Source organism: Primulina huaijiensis, chromosome 17 (assembly GCF_012295235.1).
Source record: "Primulina huaijiensis isolate GDHJ02 chromosome 17, ASM1229523v2, whole genome shotgun sequence".
NCBI classification, from domain to species: domain Eukaryota; kingdom Viridiplantae; phylum Streptophyta; class Magnoliopsida; order Lamiales; family Gesneriaceae; genus Primulina; species Primulina huaijiensis.
Window position 1 is genome coordinate 5396775 of NC_133322.1, and position 22583 is coordinate 5419357.

General features: G+C 33.0%; 3 protein-coding genes across 7 annotated transcripts; 1 reads left to right on the plus strand and 2 right to left on the minus strand.

The window, feature by feature from the left end:
* Positions 1-1636: 1636 nt before the first annotated feature.
* LOC140963459 (18.2 kDa class I heat shock protein-like) lies at positions 1637-2243 on the plus strand. Its single transcript, XM_073422795.1, has one exon. The coding sequence runs from the start codon at positions 1665-1667 to the stop codon at positions 2142-2144; it is 480 nt and encodes a 159-aa protein (XP_073278896.1). The 5' UTR covers positions 1637-1664; the 3' UTR covers positions 2145-2243.
* Positions 2244-2523: 280 nt separating this feature from the next.
* On the minus strand, positions 2524-5665 carry LOC140962381 (probable clathrin assembly protein At4g32285). Its single transcript, XM_073421247.1, has 2 exons — positions 5498-5665; positions 2524-5093 (listed from the first exon to the last, which is right to left on the minus strand). The coding sequence occupies exon 2, from the start codon at positions 4987-4989 to the stop codon at positions 3157-3159; it is 1833 nt and encodes a 610-aa protein (XP_073277348.1). The 5' UTR covers positions 4990-5093; positions 5498-5665; the 3' UTR covers positions 2524-3156.
* A 5794-nt stretch (positions 5666-11459) lies between these two features.
* On the minus strand, positions 11460-21542 carry LOC140962760 (topless-related protein 4-like). Of its 5 annotated transcripts, XM_073421739.1 has the most exons (28): positions 21483-21542; positions 21094-21198; positions 20567-20746; positions 20209-20322; positions 19951-20109; positions 19675-19858; positions 19479-19593; positions 19252-19364; positions 18385-18553; positions 18176-18285; positions 18004-18073; positions 17803-17876; positions 17610-17705; positions 16957-17052; positions 16592-16719; positions 16267-16504; positions 16015-16182; positions 15849-15932; positions 15515-15658; positions 15093-15203; positions 14838-15017; positions 14228-14356; positions 14039-14134; positions 13564-13752; positions 13182-13348; positions 12900-13085; positions 12195-12237; positions 11460-11720 (listed from the first exon to the last, which is right to left on the minus strand). In XM_073421739.1, the coding sequence occupies exons 2-27, from the start codon at positions 21171-21173 to the stop codon at positions 12234-12236; spliced, it is 3384 nt and encodes a 1127-aa protein (XP_073277840.1). In that variant the 5' UTR covers positions 21174-21198; positions 21483-21542; the 3' UTR covers positions 11460-11720; positions 12195-12233. The 5 variants fall into 5 exon arrangements, with proteins under 5 accessions (XP_073277840.1, XP_073277839.1, XP_073277836.1 ...); XM_073421738.1 differs by lacking the exon at positions 12195-12237 and having other exon boundaries at positions 19479-19584; XM_073421735.1 differs by lacking the exon at positions 12195-12237.
* Positions 21543-22583: the final 1041 nt, after the last annotated feature.

Here is a 22583-nt window from a genome sequence, read left to right on the forward strand (position 1 = left end):
ATTTGATTAGTTTATGAATATTATTTGATCATTAAAAACAATGAATATCACTTATTTTTATAAATATCATATGTACAATTGATTTTATTTTTTTTATTAGTTCAAATAATATTATACAGACATAAATATATAGTAAAGGAGTCTTTGCAAGATAATATGATGGATTTTTATTGACTTTTATGGAATCCCATAGAATTGTAAAACAAATTTCATAGATTCTTATAGACTTTTTTTCAAGATTTTTGTAGACTTTTGTAAACCTTTTTCATAGAATTATGTGAATTTTGTAGTTTATAATTGTGATTAATTTTTTTAAAATAATTATTGGACATAGATAACTTCTTCAATTTTAAATTATTTTTTTATTTATGAATGTAAATGAATTTTACTTACTTAAAAGTTAAATCAATTTAATTTGTGAAAAACGACAAATGAATTATCCAATTTATTGAAATCAAAATTTCAATTCTTTATGTCAATTCAGCATATTAATGAACAATATTTTTATAAGTTCGTAATAAAATTTTATTAAAAGAACACTCAAAATAATGAGTAGTCTTTTATAAAAAAAATCTAATCATTACTGACAATTTAATCAACATTGTTCTACATTTCATTGGCTATGGTATCCCTCCATGCATTAGCATTTGCTCGTTGTTGTTTTTGAGTATTAAATAACTGATCAAAGTCGTCACCTTCATAAACTTGTGCTGATGAAGACAATTGAGTTTCATTATATAGTTCAATTTGAAATTCATCAAATTGACACTTCTTTTAAAGAAAATTGTGTAATATAACACATGCCAATACAAGCTCTGTTAGGGGTGGGAAAAAATACCGAATTTTCGGTATACCGAGATTACCGTAACAAAAAATATTGAATTTACCGAATTTTAAATATACCAAAGATTTCGGTACGGTACGGTAACAATATCGAAGTTTTCGGTACGGTAACGATATCCAATTTGAAAATTTTGGTATATACCGAAATAACGAAAAAATATACAAAAATTTTAAAATATATAATATTTTAAAACAATAAATTATAACTTTTTTTAAAATGTAAGGTTTTTTTGGTTCGGTATACCGAAAATTTTGGTATAGTATCGGTATGAATTTGCTTATACAATAATTTAAGATATAGATTAACTAAAATTAAAGAAAATAATTAAAAATAAAATGTTATATAATAATTAATAAAAAATTAAATTTTNGTTAAAAGCCTATTGACATTTTGAATATCTATAGACTTTTGTAGAGTTTTTAAAAGTCAAGTTTNAGTTTGTATTGAGTATGTGAATTTAGGAGATTTCTCAATTAAATGTACATACAAATCTTTAGATTGAATCAAAGACTTTTGTTGACATTTTATTGTTGTACCTTATGTTATAATTCTTGTACTTAATAGAATTCCATAGAGTCATTAAAAGTCTATTGACATTTTGAATACCTATAGACTTTTGTAGAGTTTTTAAAAGTCAAGTTTGAATACCACATGACTTTTTAAAATTCTACAAAAGTTTACATTGAATACCACAAAACTTTTATGGAGTATATAAAAATCTAATTTAAATAGATCTAGACTTTTAAACTCCATAAAAGTCATTAAAAAATAACCAATACATCCCTAAGTTTTTTAGTCAGTCGTCTGCAATTTTACTACAATGTCTATGATTCCTAGCTTCTTTGGCAACCGCCAGGGCAACATCTTCGATCCCTTTTCGCTAGAAATATGGGATCCATTTCACGGATTCCCATTCTCAGGTGCAGTGGCAAACGCCAAAGGCCAGTCCCGAGACGCATCAGCATTCGCCGCTGCGCGAATCGACTGGAAAGAGACACCGGAGGCCCACGTGTTCAAGGCGGATCTTCCGGGGCTTAAGAAGGAGGAGGTGAAAGTGGAGGTAGAAGAAGGTAGAGTGCTTCTGATCAGCGGAGAGAGAAGCAGTGAGAAGGAAGAGAAGAACGATAAATGGCATAGTCTGGAGAGAAGCAGCGGCAAATTCCTCCGCCGCTTTAGGCTGCCGGAGGATGCGAAGATGGACGAAATCAAGGCAGCGATGGAAAATGGAGTGCTCACAGTAACTGTACCGAAAGAGGAAGCGAAGAAGCCAGAAGTGAGGGCCGTCGATATTTCTGGTTGAGCCAAAGAATCAGCTTGGTCTCATGATTTCAACGAGACAGCACCATATTCAGCTTCGATTCGATACGATAATAATTGAGTTGAATTTCAAATACAATGAGATATTTATTGCAATTTATCGGGAATAATACGGACTGAAATTTTAAACTCTAAAATCTTTTAATATTTTAAATTGATCTATCCGTATTAATATCATATTATTTCAAAATTATATAAAATTTATATATACATTTTTTTAAAAAAAAATTAGATTATCCGAGCTAAAGTCCAAGTAAACAAGCATGTGGCTCCGCTCCTGAAGATACACCTGGATGAATATATTTCCACATGGGCATGTGACAAAGGGATTATGTGACTACGTCCCCAATAAACGTGTCATATAGGGAAATAAGGAACATGAATTAACATCTAAAAACACATAATTTGGGCATATACATACACGAGTCTTACATGTATCTAATTTATTTTTTGAAATCTAAATGCTATACAACATTAGGTGTGCTTCATGAGATTTATATCATAGACTTCACAGAAATCTATATTCCCTTGTAGTTTTTCTCCCTATGATCTTTCCGAAGTCAATGTTCCAAAAATTTGGCTATCGAAGCTTTCCAAGATGAATCAAGAATAGCATCTCATGTCTGCAATGATCATCACATTGATACCACAAAGTGGACTTCTATTCTCTTATCTGAATTTTTGAGCTTGCAAATACAAGAAATTTTGATGCTTAAGGATGCGTAGTGAGTTATCAGACTCGATAGCTTGAAATCAACTCAAACGAACCACACTTAATTGGATAGATTATTGAAAATACACAGTTTGTCTATATACGTTCTTCTATGATCCAAGTGTATATAATCACTAAGAATTGAAAATGATTAATAGTAACATCATAGCACCATTTCACAAAATCTCATTTCCGAAAATTCCATAAAAAGCTTACTAGCTGAGAAAGATGTGGCAGACAACCAAGAAGTATTACTATTTTACATAAACTTTATTAGGGAGAATTAGTAGGGCGAGTAATAATACCCAGCAGGCGCTCCGAGGACTGTAGCTTGCGGTGTTCCATAGTAGCTCGCAGTACCAGCAATATTGGCCAAGACCATTTGTCCTTGCATCCCATTGCTTGCATATTGCTGCCAAAGCCGCTGTTCCTGTGTCAGTAACACTTGTTTCTTCTCCATATCAGCTATTTGAACATAAGAAGGTGGTGGCACGCAAAGAGATGCTGCAAATGGATCCTGTTGCACGACTGGTTGGACCGTTCCATCTGGTGCAGGTAATGCCAAAACTGGCATATGTTTGCTTGTTAGTGGCAATGATACACTGCTTGAACTTCCAACGTTCATTTCAGAATTATTAGTTTGTTGCCTTATGGAGCCCTGATCATACATTCCACTTAATAGCAATGAATCAAAGCCACCAGCGAGATTTGCCTTCTGCTGTGATAAATGGCTGGCAGATTCCACCAAGGCTAATTCCCAGTCAGCTTTACCACTCTCAGCTGCCGGATTCTGCCATGCTGAAGTCAAGACAGGCTCTCCATCAGTCGAAAATTCTTCCCAAGCATCATTTTTTACGGCAGGAGCAGGCGCAGAAAAGAAAGAGAGTGCCAATTTATTGCCATATTCATCAGCCGAGATTGCATCTTTCAAATTCACCAGGTCTCCAGTGACATGCTGCTTCGGCTCGTCTAGGGACTGTAGCATGGTCGGAGAGTTGTAATATTCTGGTGGAGGGAGAGCTTTGATTTCATATATATCAGGCCCTTTCTCCTCTTTGATTTCCGTGAAAACCTCTTCCTTGATTTCCTCTGTGCTCTTTGGCCTATTAGCCTTTTCCCTCAGGAACCCCTCAAGAGTTCCCAAAAGTTTATCCGTAATTTTCTCCACTTCAGGGAATTCCGATGATCTCAGCACCCCTATGTCCTTACACCAACCATAGAACACAACAAGTTCATAAAAAATCTTTGACGCATTAACATACAAATCAAAAGCCTTAACAGAGCTAGCATATTCTAGCTCCAAAAAATGGTCGAGCAAAAAATTCAATGAATTAGATGCATCTGCATAAAGCCTGAAACTGTCTTTTACAATCAAGGATAGTGCCACAAGCACCATCCTACTGTTCTTAGCAGCTCCTGTTGGTTTAGAAGCCAATAGTCGATCAAGAATCTGGAGCAACTGAATTAATCTCTCCAAAATTCTCCAGGGCTCCATTTCCCCATCAGGTGTCACTTCTTTCCTCTCCGTTTGCATTTCATTCAGATCTCCATATGACCTCAACCTTCTGTCCGTATCATAACGAGCTTGATCTCTAAGCTCTCCATACCCATACCTCTTCTTCTCACCATGAAAATCACTAGGTTTCCTCTCACACATCATAAAATCAAGCTTCTGGTCCAAATACAACGCATAGTTCCTCACAAATCCTGAATGTTCCCACGAGCTTGAGTGAGCCTCATCTCGAAAATCTGACAAATTTAGAACTCTTGTCCCCTTCCGACTGGCCAACATAATCTCCTGTCCAAAAACCGGGTCCCCATCACTCAACAATCTATTCACAAGCATCAAGGTCTTCACTGCCACAACCCAATCACGGGTTTTTCTCAGCCTTTTTGAAATCGCTGAAACACATACTATAACATACCCTCTCGAATGCGATAACATATTCGATATTTCCCTCACATACTTGTCATCCGCAGGCTCATTTTCATGTGTTGTGGCTTTCACAATCAACACCTCGAGGTCAGGGGCCACATTTCCCGTCACTTTGGCTAAACTTATGCTAGTATGATCCTTCACCGCCCCGATTGCTTTTCTGACCGTGCTAGATGCCATCAAAACAACCACAAAGCCAAATCTTAATCTCGTTCTCTCACAAATCTTGATCCCACAACAATTGACTTATTCCCAAATCTCTGTTTCTCTTCTACTTGTTAAAACTGAATGAAAATGCAAAGAATATACAAGAGTACTAAAAGATCTCCAAATAAAAAGCAAAAAACGATACATTAATGGGAATGAGCTTCGATTTCTAATCACATCGATTCTTGCACGCATACTTCGTGAAACACGTTTATTTTTCTTTCCACATACTTTAATCGGGTTAAAAAAAAGATGACATCACTGCCGTTGCAACATACGCACGCATGCACGCACTTTCCTACGCGGTCAAATAAAGAAAAATTGTGAAATGGGATTGAATAAAGTTTGAATCTTGAATTATGATCTTAAAAATCCGATCTTTCAATTAAAAAGCAAAATCGATCAATAAACTTGCACATTAAGAAATGCATACTGTATATGCACTCGAGAAAGTACAAAAAAAAAAAAGAAAAAAACTTACTCTGGTTTTGTAATAACCTTGATGAAGAGAGAGACGACCGATCCTCCGGCGGCCACCGTCGCCGGAATATCCACAAGGAGGAGAAGAAGAGAAAGAGATGGAAATAGTAATGGCAGCAATGGATGAATAATTAAACCTCTTGACGAGGTTTATATTAAGCTTTCCACTCTTCTTTATTTTATGTATTCACTTGAATGAAAGGGCGATGACTCGATTAATATATAAATATATTTTTCAAATAAATAATATTTTGGAAATTAATTAATTTAACTTTTAAAAAGCAAACTTTTCTACTATCAGTGGAAAATCTTTAGTTGTAAAAAATCAAAATTCTGATAATTTTTTTTCCTAATATTATATTCTGATAATTAATTGTTTTTTGGTACAAATATGTATATTACCTTTCTTATCTGATTCAAAATATATTACCTTTTATAAAATGAATTAAGATTGAAATCCAATTCATATATTTAGTTTTTATTTTTATTTTGTTGTGGATTTCCGAGGTAGTCTTTGGTTAAACGGATATTCGATATGATAATATATTTGAAATCTATCACAATTATTAATATATTTATTTATAATTCATCAAAGACAAATCAAATAATCCTACGAAATGATGTTTTTATTGGAAAAGGAAAGCAAAATTTCACCCACATATTTTTATTAAAATAGGTATATATGACAACAATGAATGAATTAAAGTCTTGATCACGAGGTTTATATTTACATTTTCAAATCTTTCATGTTTATTTAATAATTTTTTTTCTCTACTACCTAATTACAACATTATCCCACGTACTACTCATTTGATCTTTTAGGTATAGTTTGGTACAATGGATAAAAGAGGGATCGATAAATAATCATCATTATCTCACATTTGGTACCTTTTTAAAAAGCTCATGATAATATCATAGGCTCGTGATAAATAATTTTATACAATGATAAAATATCCCTTTTATGAGATGTGATAATTTTAATTTAATAATAAAAACACCACAAATGATTTAATTGCCCTCAATATTATATATTATAATATGATAATTATATAAATATTGAATTCGAGATAATTATATAAATGATTTTTATAAATCTCAATAAAATTATTAGTATCACTTGATTAACCTTAAAAATTGATATTTGACTTGACTCACAAAATCAATGGCTCAATTATCATATTATATAATATATATAAAATTAAGTAAAAATAAATAAATAATGCAAGCACTGTCGGGGCATGAACAGATNTTTATAGTATAAGAGAAGATAAGATAATTATTCAGTTACTACATTTTTACGCGTGCAAAAAACGTAATTTTTTTATATAAATTTACACATGCAAAACACATGCTCTTTTATATAAGCACGCGTTTTTTTTTTTTTTTTATATTAAGCATCATGTATTTCAAGGCTTTATTCAGATGTATCTAATTTATCAACCCTAAACTAGCTAATATCAAATTTTATCTCGAGCATGAGAATGATAGAACAAATTCACGGGTAGATTTTCTTGTTTGGTTTCCAGGATAGCATACTATTTGCATCATCGAAAATTTGAGGTTGGTCGGAACTGACAGCAGCCGAAGTGCTAAGACCAACACGTACGGTTTTCTGGAGGAGGTACTGTTCCCAATCTACGGACTCAAGTGGCTCGAGTACACAGCAAATTGATTGGCTGATATACCACCCTTAAACTAAGAAACCATGGGTTTTTTTAATTATTAATTTAAAAATTAAAAAAAATTCAAAAAAAATTATTTTGTAAAAGTACTTCAATCCGCGCCTTGTAGGCGCAGATGCTTCGCGGACGCTCGTCCACGTAATATTATATTATTATTATTATTATATTATTCTTATATTATTATAATTTTTAATAATTAATTTAATTCGAATAAAAAATATAATATTTAAGTTTTTTTATTATTATTTATAATTTTGAACAATTAATTTAATGTGAATAAAATATATAATATTTTAGTTTTATTATTATAATAAATATTTATAATATATTGTAATTATTAAATATTTTGTATTAGTTGGTTGGGTGATTGAAAAATTAGAGATATGAGAGGATTGAAGGAAGAAAATTAAGATGAATAAAAATAGTATACTTTCATCAATATATCAATAAGATGTTTAACTTTAACATATATTATCGATAAAACTTACACTGAATTACAATATTTTCATTCTATTTCTAAATGTACATTCTTTATTTTCTATTTAAGCTATTATTATTAATTGAATTTCAATCAGAACATTAAATTAAAATATTAATCACAACATAAAAATACAATATTAATATATTATACAAGTAATTATTAATGCTTGTTTGCTTCTTTCACTGTTGGCCTTCTCATTTTTATAGATTGATTTAATTAATAAATCTATTAATAATAATAAACCCATTATATATAATTATATGTTTTACAATTATTTTTTTTATGACATATGTGTTTATATAATTTTGAGAGAATTCGAAATGAGTCTTCCTAAAATATCCTCTTGACCAATTGATTTTATTTATGTTTTCTTGGAACAATAATTTAAAATGGAACAATAATTTAAAAATAAAAAATATTTTTCAATCCTATCATATCTCTCATATTTTTAATCCACTCATAATTTTAAAATGAAACAATAAATATTTTTTCAATCCTCTCATATTTTTAAAATAGAACAATAATTTAAAATGGAACAATAATTATTTTTTTTCAATCATTTCATAAACAATAATTTAAAATGGAACAATAAATATTTTTTTCAATCATCTCATTTTTTTAAAATATTGATTTTATGTACGTTTTCCCTTTAATCTTCTCATATCTCTAATTTTTCAATCACCCAACCAAATAATACAAAATATTTAGTAACTAACATATATTATAAATAATTATATTTTATATTTTTCATTCGAATTNAATTTTTTTTAATTTTTAAATTAATAATAAAAAAAAACCCAAGAAACCATGCCATTGTGCTTGTGGAAATATTAAATATATGAAGAGGGATTGGTGTTGGATAAATTGGGTTTCCAAGCCAACTCAATCGAGGGTGACGCGCACAGACGCGAAGACCAGATTGTGATGGGCGCGGTGAGCCTTTCCTTATGCGGCTCGAAAATTGGTGGTTGATGAGGTGGTGGGTGGTAACGTGGCACTTTGTACCAGTCATAGTATGCGTGTAAATTATTGGATGATGTGGCTAGCGACTGGGTGCCACTAGGAAGAGTGTCGTAGCAGCGATTGAGAACCGTTGGATCGAATGGTTTAGATGAAGGGTTGTGATGACTCAAGAGTTGTTGCAATTTTGGATGAGATTAAATGGGATAGATTGCAATCATAAGAGATACGATATGGTGGACCATTTACTTTAAAATAGACATACCTGATCAAGAGATGTGATCAAATGGTTGTGACGCATCACATGAGATGCAATCTATATCGCTAGATCAAGATATGCCCGATTGATTTAATATCAAGCCTAGAGGCACAACTATTGGAGAAAAAGTCCTCCAACCCTTGGAAATCTATAAATATATCCCTATATCAGAATAAAAAAAAGTTAGACATCCAGAAACTTCAAAATGCATTTTAGTTCATTACATATTATTGCATACAATTTCTTTCATCATATCTGAATGTTCGAAATGCATCTTGAAGTTCATCCGGTTTTTGTAATTTGGAGTAATCATACTACAAAACACAAGTCGTTGTATCTTGAGAAATGATTGTCGTGTTCTATAAGCATTGTGTGTGGGGTAAATTCTCCTTAAGGAGATATTGTGAACTCTAACCACGAATTACAATTTGTCTGTGTCCTATTCCAAAGCTTGTCGTGATATCTATTGCGTATGAACTCAACAATTTCAGATTTGCACTATATTCAGACCCAACAATCTTACGAAGATGTCTACTATCATTCTGAAATTGCATCTTCATCATCTGTCTTTGTTCAAGGAAGTGTTTCAGCCGCATATGGTGAGAAAATCGAGAATTTTGCGGATACAAACTTAAAAAGATGGCAACAAAAGATGATGTTATATCTCACCACCTTGAATCTGGCAAGGTTTCTGCATGAGAATGATTCAACGATATCCTAGAAGGAAACTAACAAAGACAAGATAACTGCTTATGATATTTGGGGAAATGATGATTACTTAAGGGATAACAGTATTCAATCACATATTGAAATTCTTATTTAACACAAAACCACTTAAAAAAATAATTGGTTATTAAGTCTTCCACTTTTCAATAAATAAGCTAAAAAAACCTCTAGCGTGTAATAACACGCGCCTGAAATGCAATTGTTCATGTTTTTTTTTTTTTTAACTTTTTATTAACTCAAATAACAGAAATACCCTCAAATATTTAAATATAATATTTATTAATATGTTGTTCCTTAACGGATTATTTAACATACTATTTTTTAATTGAATTATTTTAAAAAATATAAATTTAGAAAAGACCACTATTTAAAATAATAAATTCGCTAACTTGATAAACAAACATGTTAATTTTATTATTTTGTAAATAATATTATTGGTTATAATATATTAACAAAAAAAGTAGGATTAAAAAATAAGGATTAAAATTAGAAAATATAATAATAATAATAATAATAGTGATAACTTAGAAATAATTAATAATGGTAATATCAATGAAATTAAGATAGAAATAAGATCATAATAAAATTAGTAAAAACCCATAATAATTAATAATTCTATTAATCTAACATTATTTGTGTTAAGGTCAAGCCCTTATTATTTGGTTAAAAGTTATAGATGTTAGTCAAGATACAATTTTATTTTCTTATATTCGTAACAGCGCATAGTGCATCGACTTATATAAAAATGGGTCGGGTTGTTAGGTTCATAAGTCCAGAGAAATGTTTGTTTATCTACTGATACTGTCTCATATCCCTTACAGATCAGTCTTACTATTTTTCTACCACTGGGCATGTCCCAGCAGAGTCAATATTATCCATTAAGATATTATGTCACTCTTTTATGACCCACCTAACCAACCAGATCAAGTAGCGAAATGTCGGCAACTTGATGCACGTTTAAGCCAACAATTTACACATAAGAAAAATAATTCCATTAATTGGAAATATAACACAAGCATATATATTAAGCGGAGTAAAATCGATTTATTAATTAATATTTATTCATATTATTTATAATCTATTCAAAATATTATACGAAATATTCTTACAACGTGAATTGATATTATCTTTTAGAACATGAATATATTACCTTTTATGACGTGAATTGATATTGAAATTCAATTCACATCTTTAGTTTTGATTGTTGTCAATGCCTGAGGTCATATTTGGTTTATAGGATTTAATTTATAAAGATAAATATATTTGATATGATAATTAATATATTTCAAATTTGAATTTCACTGGATAAATCAAGGTTTTACTCGAACAAACCCTAATCTCTAACATGACTACCTAACTACACTAGATTTTCACGTAAAATAAGATTGTATTTAATCTACACGTGCGAGTCACGTGCTCTTTTATACTAACACCTCTCATTTCAATACTTTATTCAAATGTATCTAAATTATCAACCCTAAATTGTTAGATTTCTAAATTTTATCGACATTCCTCTGAAGCGTAAAAACGATATAACAATTCCACGAAAAGTCCATATATATGTAGATTTCCTTGTTTTGTTTCCGATACAACCTACTATTTGCATCATCAAGATTTACCTTTGAGATCGATCGGAACTGACTACACCAGAAGTGCTTGGACCGGCACCGTTTACTTGTGGCGGTACCGTTCCCATCTACCTTTGGACTCGAGTTACTCCAGTACACAGACTTGCGAACTAGTGAAGTGAAAAAGTACAATTGAACCACAAAAAAAACATGTGTGACGGTTTTATGAGTTAATTTTGTGAGACGGTGATTCTATTTAAGTAAGTTATGAGACGAAAACAAACGTGTTCAAATAAAGAATCAAACAAATCAATATGCACATTGATTCTGGAAACACATTCTTCATCCCGAAAATATCAAATCAGCACTTTACACTTGATGATCCGAGAAAAATTTAAAAACTATCAACAAAAAATTACAATTTGTAACATTTCTTACAGGTTAATCCCCAACGACGAGTTAGCAAAAAACATAGTTAGCTTAAATGACGACAACATCGATCCATTTCTCTCCAAAGTAGAAACTACTGGTTAGCCGCAAGCAACTTCCTGCAATAAACAATTTTTATCATTTCGTAAAACTATACTTGAATATAATATAGTTAATAAAAAATTAATATCAAATAAATAAAAAAGATTCTTACCAATTAAATTTCAAGCATTTAACAATATAATTTATAAAATTATGAAATTTAACATAAAATATAAATCTTCAAAAAATATTTAATATGAAAAGAAAGTTGATACTAAATTGGCAAAAATATAAAATAAAATTCCTGTTTTGTTAATTTTAAAGCCGATATTATTTCTTGTTTTGTTGATTTTAAATTAAAAACAATAATTGTAGCTAAAATTAATTTATATTTAGATTTCAATTCATTAAATGAATGAAATGAAAGTTGAAACTGAAAAAAAAAAAAAAAAAAAAAAAAAAAAAAAAAAAAAAAACAAAAATTAATTTTTTAAAAAAAAAAAAAAAAAAAAAAAAAAAAAAAAAAAAAAAAAAAAAAAAAAAGACAATACCGAAAATGCCCAAAAGTTCATTCTTCTCACCAACAATATTCACCTGCAAAATCCAATAAAACAATATAAGCTCCTCAGTAGAATATTAGTCATTTATTAGTGTCATTAAAATATTTCAAAAAATTATCCATCATACAAGATAATCTATTTTTAATAATTTATTTTTTGTGCAATAACAAATTTTATTAAAATTAATTTATAAAAAGTCAACATCCAACCACGAAAAGTAGTTTCTCACGTGCGACAAACGTGATATTTCATAACATAAGAGTAGTACCACGTGTCCCACGTGCGACAAACGTGTTTTTTTATAAAATAAAATTAGTACCAAGTTATCAATACCATGAAAATAAAATCAATATCATGTTCGACACACGTGCGATGCACACTCTTTCTAACCTGAGATTAGTACCACATGCGATAAACGTGCTCTTTACTAATAAGATCGTTAGTATATGCGATGCACGTGCTCTTTTCTAATATAAGATTGATATCTGACCTTTCCGTTCATTGAACATGACCAAAATATTAACACCTCCTGTTTCAAGACTTTATTCAGATGTATCAAAATTATCAACCCTAGATTGTCAGGTTTCTAAATTGTGTCAAGGTTTCTCTGGAGCATAAAAACTATAGAGCAAAGCCCACAGGTAGATTTCCTTGTTTTGTTTCCGAGAGTCTACTATTTGCATCATCAAGTTTTACCTTTGAGGTTGATCGGAACTGGCTGCACCAGAAGTACTTGGACCAGCACCGTTTTCTTGGGGAGGCACCGTCCCCCATCTACCTTCGGACTCGATTGGCTCTAGTACACAGACTCCACCATCACTAAGCCCCAAAGCGAATTGATTGGCTTCCGAGGGGTGTGCTGCAATGACCAGCGGATATACCCTTAAACAGCAAAAGCATGGCATTGACTATTAGGATAGAAGTAAATAATTCAAAGGTAAAGAAACTAAAACATTGAAAAAACTTCACGATATGCACCTTGGGCTGGTGGGAATATATGAAGAGGGATTGATACGACATCGCAACCGCAGCGTAGAAGCAGTAAGAACACCAACACTTCCATCTTCAAAGCTTACGTATATTGATTGGCTATCACAAGAATACGTAGCATATGTGATTGGACCACTTGCTTCAACAGGTAACCACTATTAAAGAAAAAACTAATTAGGAAGAGTTGATATGTTATCTAAAAAGGAGTACCGCGAAGATGAACAGAACTAACGATTCTCAATAATAATCATTTACATTTGCCATCAAAAGGTGAAGGGCAATAGCGGTAGTATGATGAAGTTAAGCACAAAAAGATCTTACGATGGTAAAGAATGTTATTTAAAAGATACTATTGTACAGCAAGTCACACCTGCTTAAGGCATGCCAACTGTGGAGCCTCATAAATTGCGATTTGTGTCTCATGGACTACCAGTAAATGTGCTTGATCTTGGTGGAATAGTACACGAGTGTCAGCAAGGGGAGCGGTTGTCCGACCAGGTGGGGTTTGCAAGAATTTACTTGTTTTCTTCTCCCAGGCATCTGAACTCCAAACACAAAGCTGTAAAAGTGCAAAGTTGTCAGCGTCCCAAGATGAATAAACAGAAAGCAAGATTAAATAAACTCCAGTATAAATGGACAAAACACAGCAGCAAGAAGACACAACTCAATATGGAGTTGAACAGCTATAGAAACACAAAAGAAAGTATTGGCCAGCACGAATTAGATGCTTCTATTTTAGTCATATATTTAAGAAAGATATGGTCACCATTGATCGGGATTAGAGTAATTATTTTTAACTGTCTCAAATCTTTAAATTGTGGGCATCTATGACAAATATATTTGACCTGAGAATCAGCCCCAGATGATACAAGCACGTTAAGTGAAGCAGAGAAGGCAAGACCAGTAATCCTCTTCTGGTGTCCTTTGAGCTTGATCTTAACCTGTGAAAAGAAAGTACGTGACAGTTGTTTACTAAAACAACTTAATTTATTGCGTTAAAAAATAAAAGCAGAAATTCATGCACTAGGTAATACCTCATCAACCCGCACATTGTATATTTGGATAGAGGAGTCGTCCATGCCTATAGCAATGATGTTATTATCTTGAGGATGAAATGCAAGAAATGTTGCTGCAGGTGGCGGGGGCATAAACGTCGTCATTGTCTGTGAATAAGGAGTGGGCACGTCAAACGGTAAATTATAAAATATGGAAATCTTAAAAACTGATGTTCACGTTAGAGAACAACTCTTTCGAGAAAACAGTTAAAATACAATAATTCCCACACTAAACTTTTTAATTCAAGCAAATGACCACAGACCTCAGGTTTTAGTTATGCAAATGAACGAAGATATGAATTAGGCATTCAATTTCAAAGTAGGAAATTGGTTTATCAAGCTCCAATGGCCTAATATGAATCAAATTTCTGATAAACACTTCAGATATCAAGCTTCTGTGGGCAACAAAACTGCAACTAGTAAAAACATACTTCCAGACCAGAATAAATTTTGCATCACAGAACCCAGGACCCTACAGTACCGTCAGCATTTCCCCATGCAGACCAACACAGGCAGGACGGTGGTTTGAGTTTCTTACCGTCAACATTCCGTGTAAGCTAGCTAGAAAAATCTATGTAAAACCTCTTACCTTAAAAGTCATCATGTTAAATAGAGAAATTTTGCCTCCAGAAGCTGACATGACATAAGAGTCATTCTTCGACAGCGCAAAGCATGAAACCCCATCTTCAGGATTTACATCACTGATATCATTTGTCATCAGTATCCCGCTAGCAGGTTGCCATAGTTGCGGCACAGTATTAGCACTAGCCTACAAAAGTTCGTTCATCAAAATATTGGCAGCAAAAGATAAACTGAAATTTTTTTTGTGAAACAAGGAACGCACCTTTCCCGTTGGATTGCGCTCGTTCTTTGGCCATTTCCAGAGTTTGTGCACCGCATTAGCAGCTAGAGCCAATATAGCAAATCCCGAATTTGTATACATCAACTTTGAAACCTGATAAAGTTAACATCATATCAGATAGGTTTCACTGATTTAAATTAACTAAATATGGAGCGAATTCCAAACTCGGGGAAAATTTCAAAATGGTTAATTAGAAGAAACTGAGATGATATAACAACTTTAGTGAGAAAATTAAGCTTCTAAATATCATAAACTGCCTTTTGACTGCATCCAAAGCAACATTGCACAGTTGAACAGATTCAAACTCAAATGGGGCAGAATAAATTATCATCAATTCAAATAAAACTTATTATGCATATGATAAACCTATGGATGCGATAAAAAACAGGGGCTTCAACTCATACCTTCGCAGATGCTAAATTATCTGGGAGTCTCAACGAACGGCACTGTGACGATTCATTGACTTCTGCCATTTTCCAGATTCTGGATTTTTCAACAGACTCGTCTGCAATTCTGGGCTTTTCTGCCAAATTACGGTTTTCTCCACCCTACAAGAAATCATCAAATAATGGGTCGTAAAGTGAATGCCCAAGGTAATTGTGAATTTTAGTAATGTGAATCAACAAATCAGTCACAGAAGAATAAAATTTATGCATATAGTCAAATATTTTATCAACTCGATAACATAGGGTTTGAAAACAGGAATATTCCTGTTTTCAAACTGAAAGAGAAGCATACCATTGCAACCAATGATGTCACAGGAACAACTCGATCAACAATGTTTGATCCAGCAGTAGCATTAACAGCAGCAAATGAGGGAGACTGAAGACACAAGGTGGATTTCATTAAAAAGAGCAAATCAAATAACTAGAATCAAAATAAAATGGTAAACATGTGCATTCACCTTCACAACTGTTGAGGAGGCTACCCTAGAAGTAGCGTCAAAAGGACTACTTTCAATTGTTCGTAGAAGACGAACACCATCTGCATTGGCTAAAATCTTTACAGAGTTCTCATTTGTTGAAATAGCTAACAATATTCCTTCCTTGTTGAAACGGATACACGGAGATGGCTATTAATAATAAATAAATATATGTTAGTACCAAGTACCAACAAATATTTTCTGTAAATTTGACTCTGTTTAAATAACAATTACTGGTAATCCGCCCTCGGCATCAGTTGTTGTCAATAAGTTGACATTGTCCATGTCCCAAAACTTGATCGTGAAGTCATCTCCAGCAGCCAGAATTCGATTTTTTAAAGTATCGAACTGCACTATTCCTCCTGTAGCTCTCTTGCTAAGACCCACATAAGTACGTTTTACAGCTCCCTCACTTTCATTCCACTCCACAAGATATGAATCTCCTTCTGTGTTTGTCCCGCAAGAAAATAACCTGTATGTCAATACACGAAGTAAAGAGGATTTCTACGATCTTAAAACTATCTTAGAATAATGGAAAAATAATATATGTTTTACAGACCTTGTTCCATCAGCACTATATGCCATAGTAGTGGATGAATGACCCGGAGCATCGTAGTCAACCCTAGAACCGAGGTTATCATACAACCATGCCTTTATCTTCCCATCAGTCGCAGTGGAGAAGATGAACTGCAGGGGGATGTAAAGCAGTCAGCTACAACATCAATACTGTGGTAGCATATCTCATGCCTGAATTAGTCGACTAAATGCCGACACTAGTTCTTCATTGCATTTGTTCTTTTAACGGGAACAAACCTTTTTCTTTTCATAGGTTGGTTTCAAATCCTGGAACGGAATCCCAGACTAAAAACTGCTCACATATGGATCATTCATTAGTTGTTCATATATCTAAAATGGTGTTAATACCTGAATATTTTCTTTATGATGCGGACAAACAGAATGCACAGCTGCTTCATGGCCTGAAAATGTAAACTGTTTTGCACCTGAAGCCGCATCCCACACCTGTGCATGATGAAATTTCAGGCTGCCTTTTCCATTTTCTGAAAACTAGCCCATGCTAAACCAACACTATTCTTTTATTTTCGCTTGTTTTTCCTAGAGACTTTTTCTAAGGCCTCCCAACATAATTATTATTTTCAATCCAATTTTTCACTTCATATTCTAATACAATATAATATATTTCAAAATTTAAAATACCTAATACCCCACGCATTGTTAAAAGTAAATCACCATATGAAAACTTAAATGATGCGATAGCAACACTAAATTATGTTGCCTTCCAAAAACAAGACCCAACATGCAACTTCATTTCCAATTCATTATAAAAAAAAATTCATTTTCCTAAACAAATATCTAGAAACACAGAAATCAATATCTGAACATACGCCCAGTCTGACACAAGTTTGACTGCACTGCAACATACCAAAATATCCCATAAATTCCTTCACATACCCAAAAATTCATCAAGAGCAAAGCAGACACAAGAAGAAAAGGTAAAGAAAATTCATACACTCCACCCTCATTGTGCCACATAAGCAAACTAATCAAAAGACTCAGACCTTAATAAGCCTGTCCTCTCCACAAGTAACTACACAGAGCTGCTTGTTTGGGAAGGAGAAAGAAAGATCATTTACACTCCCAACATGTGCTTCAATCTGAAAAATATATTTAAAATTGATGTCAGCAGCACCTTGTTTATTGATAGTAGTCAAATCAGAGGAGATTAATATTACAAATTAGCAAGGATACAACCTCAAGGTGGTTTCTTAGGTCGTCGCCACCATGGTAGGAATATAGGTGCACGATGTGCTTGGAGTATGCAACACCTGTAGATATCGATTATTATACACCAACATTCATGAGTTTTTTTCCTAAGTTCGCAGTTAAAACTATTTAAAACAATGTAAAATATTTATGGCAAGCATAATAAACTACAATTTCCAAACAACCTACCAAATAAAGAACCTTCAGGACTCCACATCACACGGTTTATCGATGCAGAATAATCATTGCCCAAAGATGTCTGTCAAGGAATCAGAAAAAATCAGGTCAGTTCGACAACAAAATTCGATTCTGAGCAGGATGCAAGGGAATCCTCTCATGCCTAAAAGATCCAGAATCATACCTGCAGTGCCACAGAACAAGCTCCTAGATCCCATACTTTGAAACTTCTGTGGCAAATTCTATTTCTGCTACTCAGTTCCCAAACCATTACATCTCCCAAATTTGTTCCAACTGAAAGAGAAAATCAAATAAAGATTATCCGACTTTATATATTATCGCATAACAAAATTAGCTAAGAAAATCATTTGTATGAATTGTGTAAGCACCAACCAAGAAGTAAAACTTGTTGTACTGGATGAAAATCCATACTCCTGACGGCAGAGCCCTGACTGAGATTCATCATCACGGTCTTTGGCAACTCCTCAGATGAGGTTGAGCTATGCCCATGAGTTCGACTGGAAAATCCAACTGGCAAAACATTGACAGGTACATTATTGACCTGTAAAAAAATTGTTCAGAATGATTTTGTTCTTCATACAGAAATTTTGCTTATGCCACAACTTTCGATTTTAGAGTCTGTAAGCAATTCAATTTAATATTAATGATGGAAAAAACTATACCAGAAACACATAACTTGGGCCCTTCTTGTTTGGACTACTCAACTCAACTCAGTTAACCTCCAAAATTCATTATTAGATCGATAAATTTGACAATTGCTCTCAGAGTACTCTTTTCAAAATGTTTGATCAAATCGTTCAAACACTTCAAAACAACTATTCAAAACACAATTATTACATAATTATACATTCTTTCCACTTTCCTGAACAAGCATATTTTTGTTCCATCATTTTACTCAATCAATTTATAATACAACTTCATTAATTGCATCAACTTTCAAATTCAAAATCAAACATTTTCAAAATACCAAAAAACATTTTTCTCAATCAATTTATAATACAACTTTATTAATTTCATCAACTTTCAAATTTAAACTCAAAACATTTTAAAATACCAAAAACATTTTTCTCAAAGCTTTAGAGTTTAACAAACTGAGTTGAATTGAAAACCCAATCAAGTGACATAATTAAAATCCCATTTCTAAAGGACTAGCCATCTAAATTCAAGTCCCAAATAAGAGTGCTTGAGTGTTAATTCTTGCAAGGATGAGAAGAGAAACTTGAGATTCTAACACCATACTTCATCTGGAAATCCAAAAGGTCTTGTTCTTTTCATGACATGCTCTGAATCAGCAGTCTGGTAATCCATTGCAAGGTTAATCATTGGAGGAGTCCTAGGTCGCTTTAATAAACCTATATCAATTAAGAGCATTAAGATATAACACTTGATGTAGTGCCAAAAAAACAGGTGACAAAGGAAAGAGTTCAAGTTAACAATTAGTAAGTTGAAATACAATATAACAGTACTATTTTGTGGGTTGAAACCAATGGGACCAGTAGAGGACGGATGAGGAACTTGAGAGGGACTAGCCATCCATCCAGCAAGAGGAGTTGGCATAGGACCTGGAGTTGGCTGAAATGACTTGACAAACAGAGCACTATTTAATCTTTCATATCTCAAGAGTTGTAAGCAAGTAGAACAGCTAACATTCTATCTACTTACGCCGTGTGTGGTCAGAGGTGGAAATGACCCCTGCTTGGGAACAGCTCCCATAAGATGGTTAGTGACGGGGGATGGCGCCCTTGCACCATTTGGCTGTGATGGCCCACATGAATGGTCCACAAACAATGTTTTAATGTCAGGATTGGGCTTCGGATTCTTACAAAGCTGATGTTGCCAGTTCAAACTACAAGAAAATACAGAATAGCGTAACAGTATGAGGATTAATTACCTCAACCAGGAAAATAAATGACATGATCACAATCCCAGGAAACAGACCTCTGATTTATTAGTGTCCTTAATCTTGAATTCTTCAAGGTGGGAAAGTTAAGCTTCTCAAGAAACCGAGGGTTTGCCTCTATCAACTTTTTAAGTTCAACAAGCATTATACCCCTAGCAGTCTTGGTGTCCCGATACTTGGACAATTGTACATTCTCTCTACATGTTATCAATTACACTCAGATCAATATCTTCAAAACAGAGGATGATTCCCATAATTGAACAAGAAAACCACAAGGGTACACTTTCTTTCATTACCTAAAGTTCTCAAAGGTCAACAGCTGTGTTATTTCTTTAAAAAGATCTTCATTAAATGACGAGAATACTTTTAAGTCCTTCACCAGAATGTCAACAGCTTTTGCACGATCTTTCCTGTATTTAAAAAACATAATATTAAATCCAATACATATAAATCCACAAAAATACAAAAGTTAATACAAAATCTCTGACTAAGATAATAAATGGTGTTGCATTAAAATGAACCAAAACGAACACAAACACATTCACTTGTCCCAGGCTTTAATATAAAAATCCACAAAAATACAAAACTTAACACAAAAGCTGACGAAGAAGATGAATGGTGTTCATTGAAATGAATAAAAATGCACACTCTCACATGTCCAAAGCTTCAAGGTACTTCTGCTTCCGTATCTCAAAGAAGGTTTTCATAGAATATCTGTTGTCGTCGACTTTTGTGAAGCCAAACAAATACTTCTCCACGTTTTCCCATTCTCCATTTGTCACCATTTCTTCAAAATATCGCATATTGAAGAAAAATCCAGATTCTTGCTCTAATCTGAAATCAAAGAAAAAAAGTCAATCAATTCCCAATGAACAGTTTTAATGCATCAAAACACCCTAAGATTTCCCACTCAAACTATTCAGCACCTTACAAAAAGTAAAAAGAAAGAAACAACCAAACACCCATCCAACATCCTAAAACGACTTTCCCAGGTCAATTAAAATTTCCAAATTAGACCATGAGATTTAGCCAACATTCAATTGACTCGCCGCCAGGTGTCCAAATAACGGCCCCATTTTCAATCAAACACCAAAAATCCCAATCCCCATTTCCCCCAACGACCCAAAAAATACCAAATTAACAGGCAAAAAAAAACAAGATTCAGAACAGTAAATCCCTACCTGTGAACAGTCTCCTTAAACTTCTCCTCGTCAAGAAACTGGAGTATCAAAAAAACCAGCTCTCTGCTCAACGACGACATGCTCTGCTTCCCTCACTCGACACGCCTGCTCCGAAAACCAAAATCAGACAAATCAAAACCCATATTTAAAAAAAAAATCAAAATTTCCAAATCAATTGCCAAAAAACAAGCCACCCCCAAAAACCAAAGGAAAAACCCCCAAAACCTCGAAAAAACACATGTACGCATAAAAGATTATGCATGCACTAATATAAGCTGCACATTCAAGAGCGCGTATGCGTGTGTGTAAACCTATACGTGTAAGCCTCTGTATATATATGTGGAGAGAGAAAAAAGAGGGGGATTGTTAGAGAGATGAACAGATCTTACAATAATTCCTTTGCCCACTTTCTCTCTCTAGGGCTTTTGGGGAGAGATTTGATGTGTGATGAAGCACAGACCCAAATGTCATCATTAAATAGACAGAGCTGATAAGTACACTTCCTTATAATAATAAGTCCGTCTACTTATCGGAATTTTTTTTTATTTTTAGAAGTCATAGTGAATAACTCAACTCTTCCGACAACTTATTATAATATTCCCATTCAAACTCGGAGATTTCGAGGAAAACTTACCTATTGGAGTTTTCATATGTGCACATCCTCACCATACTAAAGGTGCACCCTCATATATATATATTTCATATGCAATTTGTGTCAACATTTTTTGGCACATATTTAGAGTGGGTAAACAAGTAAATTGTTTAGAGGAAAAGATTAAAGTGTATCAGATTTTTACTCATGTAGGAAAGAAAATCTATGCCGCATTACGAGAATAATATCGACACAATTACTCGGTGTAATGTTCATAATGTATAATATGACAGGTGTGATATATCGAATCGAAGGTGCTGATTTTCAAAAGATTGTGCAATTCAGTCCGACCTGGATATTTAATGGCTTCTGTCAGAATTGTTGGAAAACATAAAGACGCAATAAGTAAAGATTCGACGTAATATCTATAAATGAGATTACGACCGTAAAGCACGCTAGAATGTAAAAATAAATAGTGAAAATCCGTAAACCTATAAAAAAAATGGTGATTTGAAGAATCTCTATAGGATCGAGTGTCGATTGTTTCATCAAAATTTATAGCTGATTGTAATGATTCAACTCAATTGTTCTAAACCGCACAGTCTAAGCACAATATCAATCGTTTTTCTAGAAGTGATAAACGATTAGTTTCAAACAATCTCATTTCTAATAATTACATGAAAATATAACTTATAGGAGTTAAATATATGATAATGACTTTGTACCAAATTATAGAATCAATATATGCTGCTTTATCAAAATATAAGAAAATAACGTTCGTATTACAAAAATAATATACCGAAGCAAACCTAAAAGCAAAAGAATTGTTATAAACCATAAAAGAAAGATAGATGGGTAGATAGAATTCGTAAAAGAAAAGAGAGAATGAGTCAATATT